Source organism: Bombina bombina, chromosome 2 (assembly GCF_027579735.1).
Source record: "Bombina bombina isolate aBomBom1 chromosome 2, aBomBom1.pri, whole genome shotgun sequence".
Lineage (NCBI taxonomy): Eukaryota > Metazoa > Chordata > Amphibia > Anura > Bombinatoridae > Bombina > Bombina bombina.
The window spans coordinates 578,067,872-578,077,984 of NC_069500.1; the positions used below are offsets into that span (position 1 = coordinate 578,067,872).

Here is a 10,113-nt window from a genome sequence, read left to right on the forward strand (position 1 = left end):
CAGCAGCTCCAGCCTCCTCCACCCGCTGCAAAGCCTCTAACTGGGTCTAAAATGAGGAATCTGGCTTCCTCCAATCACGGCGTTGAATCAGACACCGATTCCCCCGGGGGGGAAGCTGTGATTGGAGGATATCCTATCCATCATTTCTGACATCAGAAATGGCTTGCGACGACCGGAGGAAGCTGGAGCTGCTGTCAAGTTTAAAAGGTAAGTTTTTTTTTTCACAACAGGAGTGAAATGTAAATTTTGATGAATTAAAGTGCCCCTGTTTTTAATCAAATTTTTAAAAACCGGGCACTTTAGCATCAAAATTTACATTCACTTTAAAATCTTCTGAAGTGCAAACTACTAAATAAATACAAATATGTGGTAAAGCAGGAGACGATGCTTCTGAAGTTGGCAAGTTGACACTCGGAAGAAAAACTATTTTGAGTCACAAAGCAGACAATTCTATAAATATAATACCAGTGGCCACTTAAGGGAGGACACATCAATAAAACAAGCAGTGAACTGCTACTCTGGGCATTGCTGCAAAGCATTTAAGAAAATTAGCAAACTATTTCACATTGTAAAGCTGGCAGTGAGCCTTAGGCTCACAGTTTAGAGAACAAAAAAATTTAAATTATGCTTAACTGATAATTTTCTTTTCTTCAGATGGAGAGAGAGTCCTGAGCTGCATTCATTACTTTTGGGAATTCAGAACCTGGCCATCAGGAGGAGGCAAAGACACCCCAGCCAAAGGATTAAATACCTCCCCCACTTCCCTCAGCCCCCAATCATTCTGTCGAGGGAACAAGGAACAGTAGAAGAAATATCAGGGTGAAAAGGTGCCAGAAGAACAAAAATAACAGACACCCCACAGAAAAATACGGGCGGGGAGCTGTGGATTCTTTACATCTGAAGAAAAGAAAATGATCAGGTAAGCATAATTTAAGTTTTTCTTCATGAATGGAAAGAGTCCACAGCTGCATTCATTACTTTTGGGAAAACAATACCAAAGCTATAGAGGACACTGAATGCAAAAACGGGAGGGTAGAAGAGGCGGCCCATTCTGAGGGTACCAGGCCTGATAACCCCTACCCAACAACATCCCGCTTCGTTTGAAGCTGAGAACTACTTTGAAAAATAAAAGGAAAAGGCCCAAGGACCCTGACCACAGATAGTCCAACAAGCCTTGCTAGAGACCGCAGGAACTAGACTCGACTGAGTCAACAGCCTCCAAACGACACAGCCCTTACTAAAGAAAGGGCACAAGCTACCATATTCTTCCACAAAGAAGAAAAGACACAGTGAAAACATGAATGTTTTTGTAAAGCACGGCTAATCCCCCTTAAGGTACTCAAGGCGCTGCTCATCTTATCAATCTCGAAAGGAGGAAGGCTGAGTAGACCTCGCTGGGGATCGAACTTGCAACCCTCGGTTTGCTACAGTGCAGAGTAGCCACAGTGCATTAGTATGCCGAGCTAGCTGTCCAGCTAGCATAAAGGAACTCCAAACCAACAGAGACCCACCAATCTCATAGAAACAAGGGGAGGCAACGCCCAGACCACAAAAATACAGAAACTATGGGATAAGGCCGGGAGTCTGAAACAGAGAGGATCTTCCCCTAACACAGTGCAATCGCACTCTAAAAAGCAACTGAAGACGAAGGTCCCCAAGTCGCAAAAAAGTAGCTCAGAATACCGAAATATTCAGAAACGAAACCTTGTGCAGCAAGCACAGATAGGTTTCACGAACACCACCTGAAGCAAAAACACAGCAGGCTGCAGTCATTTAAAAATGACTCTGAATCTTAAACACTTTGCAGGGCAAGCAGAAAGCAGATTGCCAAGTATCCACTAACCAGCGGATAACGTTGCAGGGTATCTAAGAGCTGCCAGTCCTTCCCACAAACCTTGAACATGCAGAAAGGAGAAACCTCAAGAGACTTACCGTACCTCCAATTCTCTGAGAACGAATTTAGCAGAGCAACAGATCTCAGATCCTGCTCCAACACCGGACCAGCCCAAGCGACAGACATGTCTGATAGGCAGAAGGGACAAAAAGACCCCAACCACAAGCCCCCAGGGAATGGAAAGTAAAAGGGGGGACTCACCCACCCGAACAGAGCTCGGGTGCCAACCCAATCCGCTCCTCCAAAATAAGGAACTCCCAAGGAGAACCCCCTGGGACCCTGAACAGAGAAAATTGCAACAGATCCGTAAGAAGACCTGTCACAACTCTCTTAGACAGTCTCTACATAGAGAGATCAAATACCAACAGGTGGAACAGAGCCCAGAGAGCAGCAGATGCTGCCCCTTACAGAAATAAGCCACCTAATCCAATCTCCTACACACAGGGCAGGACAAAGACCCTCCAGAGAGAGGAAACCCCAGCTCATAAGGAAGACAAAACTATCCCCTAAAAAGGAAAGGGCACAGATAAGAACAGTGTACATGCCCACAAGACATGAAGCCATAGCATGATCAAGAACGGACCGTATGAAAAAAATCATCCAGACACCACTGTTGACCCAACAGAGAAAAAACTCCCCATGAAGAGGAGCACACTCCGTCCGAAGGACAAGTCAGGGCTTAAAGTTTATTACCAGTACCCAAAAGGTGGATGTGAACTCTGGCCTTCCTGCTTGCAAGCCCAATGAGCTAGCCCCTATGTCGCAACATAGGGTCCCTGAAAAAATATGTGTCGTCCCAAACCAGTCCACAGGATCATAAGTCTCCAGACATCCAAGACAAGAACCCTGGACCCACGACCCAGAATCGTCCTAGAACGAACGACACCCCCAGGGAACACAAGATACCCCGTCTGAAGCAACTCATAGGGGATGAAAACCAGGAAACCCGGAGAACGGGTACAGGACTCACTCTTAATTCCCAGCCCAAAGGGAAGAGAACACCCTTAGCCGGAGGTCAACACCACCCCCCCCCAACAAGATGCTAGGCCGCGACAAAGTCACACAATTTCTCTAGAGCCCAAAGGCCCCAAGGGCAACACTAATGGAAGTGAGAACGAGAACAGAGTCACCCGAAAGAGTAGAAAGAAAGGCTAGTCTCCATAATCCTTTCAGATTAACGTTCCAGAGGACCACACCCAAGGGAGAAGATGCAAACATCCCGAACTCAGGCAGAAAAACATCCCCTAAGCAAAAAGCTTGGAAAAAGAAACCTATCGCCCCCGATATGGAAACAACCCCGAAGAAAGACAGAGCCTCACGGCCTTCACTTCCTAATTAAGCAGCCAAAGCCGCCAGAAAAAATGGACGAAGTCCAGAAAGTCTCGACCCAAAGGAAGAGAACCTCTAAAAGGAACAAGTCCTAAAAGGACACTTCCAAAGAGACCATGAAAGGCAAAACCATAAGAATGGCGGTATGAAGGACCTAAATCCTCCACGCCTCCAACCCACAATGGGAAGGAACACTCTAGTTCCTGAGAAAAAAAATCAGAAACGACCGAGCATGTCACTGCGGATCTCCCGGCCCACTAGCTTGAAAGGTGAATGAGGACTGAACCAATCCCCCATGCCCCCCTAAACAACCACAGACCCTCAAGTCCTCTCAGGATGCTAGTTGAAGCTTGTAAAATAAAACAAGTAAACAACACAAATCATATTGTGATCACTAGGCAACTTTACCGGACCAGCCGGACATAAAAAGGCGCCACGTGTCTGAACTAGGCCTCAAAGATAAAAGGATTTGTACCCAGTCAGGACCAGCCTGAAACCAAGGGCCCCAGCACTGTCAAAGCCACATAGAGTCTCCCCAAAAATGAAGGGATAAAGAACAGTCAGACTTTTGTAAACAGTGTGACCACAAAATAACGAGTATCAATTCCAGAGAAGAAAGTTCTCGAAGGAAACATCACACCACAACATGAGCTTTAGACCAAATAAAAATCATCCTCACCGGATGAAAATAAAAGATAAGGCAACCCGTAAGTTATCGCCCAGGAAGAACGGACAGACCCGCAGGACCAGCCCAACAGGGGTCCGAGACTTCCAAGCTCAGAACTGGAAAAGCATACACAAATAATAAAGACAATAAGAAGATTACTTCATCCCCTTATGTCTATGCATGCAAGCCAGTCGAAAATTAAGACTGAGAATACCCAGACCCATTAAGAGTGGGATCCTCCAGCAAAGCCAAAAATGTGCGTGCCAATCTATAACGAAAGGCGCAACATACCTCCGCCGGGACAAAAGAAAATACCGGCCCCAAAGGTTGACCCCCTGAGGCCTATGGGGCAGTTGCTCCCCCGGAGGGCTGAACTGGACGAGGCGATTCCACGCCTGACGAGCCCCGGTTAACGGAACACAGACAATATCATAAGCACACTCCCGGGAGGTGCAGATGCACCAGCGCCAAATATATAGCCATGCGGATCTGTGTCATAACCTCCGGTGGGAACAGGCCACACTCTCTAGAAGGATAAGAAGCATTTGGGTTACCTGCATGCGTAGTAAGAGTTGGTGGTAGGGAACTCGTCTTGTGAGAAATAGAATCCCCAGAGACGGATGGCTCAGTGGGCACCTGATTCCAAGGAACAGAGCACTCTAAAACGGCATTCGGAACATAACTGATGGGCATGTATCATATGGGCCAATTTATATTCTTTGCAAGAAATAGAGTCTGAATCAGAGACATCCGTCTCCAAAAAAAAAAATCAGAATCCTCCATAACTGGGACACTGAATAAAATTTGGACCAATAAGAAAAATCTAAAAACGGCACCCTACACCCCCAATGGCTGGGGCCCTCACCACCTCCAGAGAACCAGACACCAACGGACCAGGATTTCTCTGTCGCCACAAGGTCAGGAAAACGTAAATGGGGTCACAAGGTAAACCGTGCAGTCCATGCAAAAGTGTGTGTCGCTAGAGATAGGCCGTTATGTTCCAAAATAGCCATAAGCCAAAGCAACACTACACAATAGCAGACAGAATCACATAACAAACATGATTATAAACCCCCCTGTTTAATAACCCCCCTCAGGAGATATTGACCCTTGATTCCTAGATACAAAAAGGAGCCTCACTGAGACCCTATGTTAAAGTTATCCCCGAAAGGTTGTAGCCCTTCTCGGATAAACAGTTGTAATTACAATACATCCATGATGAAAGTAAAATGAAACTATCTGACCGGAATCTAAGCCGTGGAACAGGAACATGGCCCTTCAAGTGTGACAGATAGTAGCGTCGCTTCTGCCATGGACTTTAGAGAAAAAAGCAAGCAGCGAAACTTGTCAACGCTGATTGCTTGTGGAGCTGTTAATATGAGTCGGGATGGTTTTGCAGAAAGACTCTCCCTGCAACTCTGAACTCTAACTTTCACACATGCTCTCACCGAGAGGCTGACAGGACTACTTAAAACTCGAGTCCCATGCCAAAGAGTATTACCCTCCATAAGAGACTATCGAAAAATTCTGACACTTCTCTGCCAACCTTCTAGGACGAAAGGCAAAGAATGACTGGGGGATGAGGGAAGTGGAGAAGGTCTTTAAGCCTTTGGCTGGGGTGTCTTTGCCTCCTCCTAGTGGCCAGGTTCTGAATTCTCAAAAGTAATGAATGCAACTGTGGACTCTTTCCATTCATGAAGAAAAGGGATCAATTTAAAATATATGCAAATATCAACCTCAATGCCTTATAGGAACTAATTTCCCAATCTGAGGTACATATACCCCTGGAGTATGTGGGCTGTAAGCATGAGGTACAACAGGGCTTGCCTTCTGATTTTTTTTTAAACATATTAATCTTTGGGCAGATTCAGAAAAGGTAAATAGTGTATCACAGAAAAACAAATGTGCCAGGTAAAGTGCAGTACTGTTAATAACAAAATACCGCTGTAAAAGGTGGCATATAAAAAGGTACAGGGAATTAGCTATTATTGGAAGTGCCAGTTAAACCAATATATCATACCAAAAATGTTAAAGGTGAAGTATGCCAATAACTTATACAGTAACATTGACAATCAAATGAGTGTTTTAAAAGGGGACATTAAACAGCTCTTTTGTGTAAAAATAATGCTTCTCTCGCATTCCCTACAGAGGCCAAAAAGCAAATCCTGTAAACATAGGTTTTCTTCAAAATACAGCAAAATGCTAACACCTGCTATTGACTTGCAACAATTTGGGGGGTGAATTAGGTTAGAAAATTTGCTTACTGAGCTTTCGAGACCGCATGTGACAAACATAATGTGTACACAAAAGGAGGTGTGCATTATTAAAAAAAAAAATATATATCTTGATGAGCTGCTTGTTAACAAAAAGGTTAAAACCACTTATTAAATGTATTAAAAGCAGACACAAACACAAAGAAACAAAGGAGCCATGGACTGCTTTTTGAGTCATATATAACATGGAAAATTGTATATTGACACTTATAAATAAATGTAAAATGCATACATTAAGGACAGAAACAAATTGATCTTACCTTTATGGAATCTCTGTCTGCAATGGCCGAAGCAGAAACATGAAAAACAAATTTTTAAAAAAAGGTTACTTGCAAGGCTTTCCCAATAATTTTATAGACTAACTGATGAGGGTGCCCATATAATTTCTGACCTCTTTGATGATCACTGTCATGATGTTTTTTTTCATCCTTGATCGAAAGATGGGACTGTCCGCCAAGAGCACTCGAAAGAGCCAATAAGCCTGCGCTGCTGCCAATTGGAGGAATGGATGGAGGCTGCAGGCCTGAAGGATGTGGGGTCAGAGGCACTGGGAGACCATGTCCATGAGATAAATGCTGAGCCTGGAGTTGTTGCTGCTGTGAAAAATTAAAAACAGATATTGAACTTGCTCCACAGAAAAAAAAAAATGTTGCAAAATTTTACACTATGTAAACCAAGTTAGGAACCACTGTATTACAGCAATCTGACTGACTATAGGCTCCCTCCACTTTTAGCGATATTGCAGTCATACAAAATGGTTCACTAGCTTTAAAAATAAATAAACAAATAATGGTATTGTATTCATGTGTGTCCTATAAGATACTCTCCAATGTGGATGTTACTTGACTGTAAAACAGTGCAATAATATAAAATTAAAATATTCCTTAAAAAAAAAAAAAAAAAAAAAAAAAAAAAAGAACGAGACATGAACAACAGTCCCATATTAAAGGGACAGTCAAGTTCAAAAAACTTTCATGATTCAAAAAGGGTGTGTAATTTTAAACAACTTTCCAATTTACTTTTATCACCAATTTTGCATTGTTCTCTTGGTATTCTTAGTTGAAAGCTAAACCTAGGAGATTCATATGCTAATTTCTTAGACCTTGAAGGCCGCCTCTAATCTAAATGAATTGACAGTTTTTCACCACTAGGGCGTTAGTTCATATAGATAACATTGAGCTCATGCACCTGAATTTACCGAGGAGTGAGCACCGATTGGCTAAAATGAAAGTCTGTCAAAAGACCTGAAATAAGGGGGCAGTCTGCAGAGGCTTAGATACAAGGTAATTACAGAGGTAAAACGTGTATTATTATAACACTGTTGGTTATGCAAAACTGGGGAATGGGTAATAAAGGGATTATCTATCTTTTTAAACAACTAAAATTCTGGTGTTTACTGTGCCTTTAAACTTCCACATCCTTTATTTTTTACATAGATTAGAATAAATATAGTAAACAAATAATAGCTTTCAAAACGTATGACTTTAATGGCAGGGACAAAAATAAATAGATGACAGGGATCACTAGATCAGTCCAATACTTTTGTACACAAGGATCTAAAAAGGTATTTAAAACACTAGGCATAAAACAAAGGACATGGTCTATACACGGTGTGTCCACGCTATTTCTACCCTTTTCTTGTGATACCATGACTGTCAGTACAGTACATCCATTCATGAGATACATGCTGTGATCAGTGTGTATCTCATGCTGTTGCTGGAAGTCTGCATGTGAGGCTACCAGCAGCAGTACAACAACTGTGTATACAATCAGTGTGACTGTCAGTCACAGTGATTGTACACTTAAAGGGACACTAAAGTCAAAATTAAACTTTCATGATTCAGATAGAGCAGGCAATTTTAAACAACTTTCCAATTTACTTTAATTAAGAAAATGTGCCAAGTCTTTTTACATTTACACCTTTTGAGTCACCAACTCGTACTGAGCACGTGCAACAATTCAGAAAATATACGTATATGCATTTGTGATTGGCTGATGGATGTCACATGATACAGGGGGAGTGGAAATAGACATAACTTTTGAAATTTTTCTGAAAGAAATCTTGTACTCATTTCAAGGTCAGACTAAGTGCCATTGTAATGTCTTTATCATGTATTTGGTGATTATGCAAATCTACTATATTTAATGGTCATTTAAAATGTAGCCAAAATACTAGCATGCCGCAATGCATGCTGGTATCACACACACAAACACATATATACATATACACACACACTTATTTATAAAGTTTTATTTTATATATTTGTTGTGTTTTTTACCCCTAAATTTTATTTTCCACCCTTGCCGATAAAAGGGTAAAACTTAACGTGTCAAAATACCGCTAGATAAATACCCTAGGGTGTCTAAATTCTACAAATAAATACACTTTGTGTAGCTGTTTTGAATTGGGTGACTGCTTACAATCCAAGCATAGCAAATTTTAGCGTTAAACTAATCATTCCATCATTGCAATATTTAGCCTATAATTGCTATAAATTACTTGGAAAGAGACATGCAGGGTACTCATAAAATCAGGACAACATAATGAATTTATTTGGTGGTATTTTCCTTTAGCTACACAGTTTTGTAGAAACTGGAGAAGAAGAAGCTCCCCCCCCCCATTTTTTCAGTATTAAAAGGGACATGAAACCCACATTATTTTCATAATTCAGAGAGAGCATGCAGTTTTAAAGAATATTCCAATTTACTTCCATTATCTAATTTGTTTAGGCTCAGGAGCTGCTGATGGGTGGCTGCACATATATGCTTCACATTATTGGTTTAGCCATGTGCATTGTCGCTTCTTCAACAAAGGATACCAAGAGAATGAAGCAATTTTTAAAAAAGAAGTAAATTGGAAAGCTTTTTAAAATGATATTCGCTATTTCAAACATGTAAGAAAAATGGGGTTTATGTCCCTTTAAATTCTTACTTATTTTTTATTTATTTACCCATATAGGGTATCACTAGAAAAGCTTGTTTGTAAAAAAAAAAAAAAAAAAAAAAAGTAAAAAAAACAAAACAAAAATAAATTTAAAAAGTGTGTAATATGTATAATGGGTGCACTTAACTAGAGAGTAGACTATTAAATCGATGGTAAAGTTTAATATCAATGAAAGGTGGCAAAAGCTTTATTTCAATGTCCATAAGAAAAAAGCAGTATATTTAAAAAAAAAAGTTAAATTCTTTTAATATTATGATATCGCATGTCAATCACTTTTTGCTCCGCCCACCCAATGTTCCCTCAGGATAGTAGTGACATGTAAACCTCAGTATAAGTATAGCGTTCCCACCTACTGAACGCTTGTTACTTAGAATGCGACGTAGAATGTGCAGTTCTGCCCATTCAACTCTATGCTGATTATAGCTTGTCTTGCCTTGAATCTCCTGTTACTAGAGAAGCTTGATCACTTTGGTGCAGTAAAACGGTCAAGAATGCAGAAATGGGGAATGGAACCATGCCCGAACACAAGGTGAACCGTACAGTCCAAAAAAAAGCGCGCCCAGCCAAAAGGCTGCGTCAATTTCAAAGGCCTCAAGTTCCACCACGAGCCCATAAACATCACACATAAGCAGGTTGAATCACATAAACATGATTATAATCCCCCCCCGTAGGAGATATTAACTCTCAATTCCAAGATACTAACAGAGACTCACTGAGACCCTTGTGTCATATAGTTAGACCCGCAGAGGTGTGTATCCTCTCGGGAAAATATTTCACATTACAGTACATTGACGATAAAGTAAAATGAAGCGATCTTACCGAAATCAACGCCGTGGAACAGGAACATGGCCTTTCAAGTGTGACGAAAAGTGGCATCGCCTCTGCCATGACCTTAAGAGAAGAAAGCAGGCAGCGAAGCGAAGTTAGACAACGCTGATTGCTTAAGGAGCTGTTAATATGAGTTGGGATGGTTTCGCAGAAAGAAACTCCCTGAATCTCCGGACTC

At 41.5% G+C, this 10,113-nt stretch overlaps 1 protein-coding gene across 4 annotated transcripts in view; it reads right to left on the reverse strand.

Annotated features, from left to right (window-relative positions):
- The window catches only part of LOC128649283 (transducin-like enhancer protein 4), a 304,153-nt gene that overhangs the window by 191,641 nt on the left and 102,399 nt on the right, over positions 1-10,113 (reverse strand). For 3 of the 4 annotated variants that reach the window (XM_053702473.1, XM_053702474.1, XM_053702471.1), the window contains 2 exons: positions 6,555-6,759; positions 6,424-6,440 (listed from right to left, as the gene is read on the reverse strand). In XM_053702473.1, the coding sequence (XP_053558448.1) occupies positions 6,424-6,440; positions 6,555-6,759 (222 nt within the window). The remainder of the gene's footprint in view (positions 1-6,423; positions 6,441-6,554; positions 6,760-10,113) is intronic. The other variant, XM_053702472.1, reaches the window with a different exon arrangement.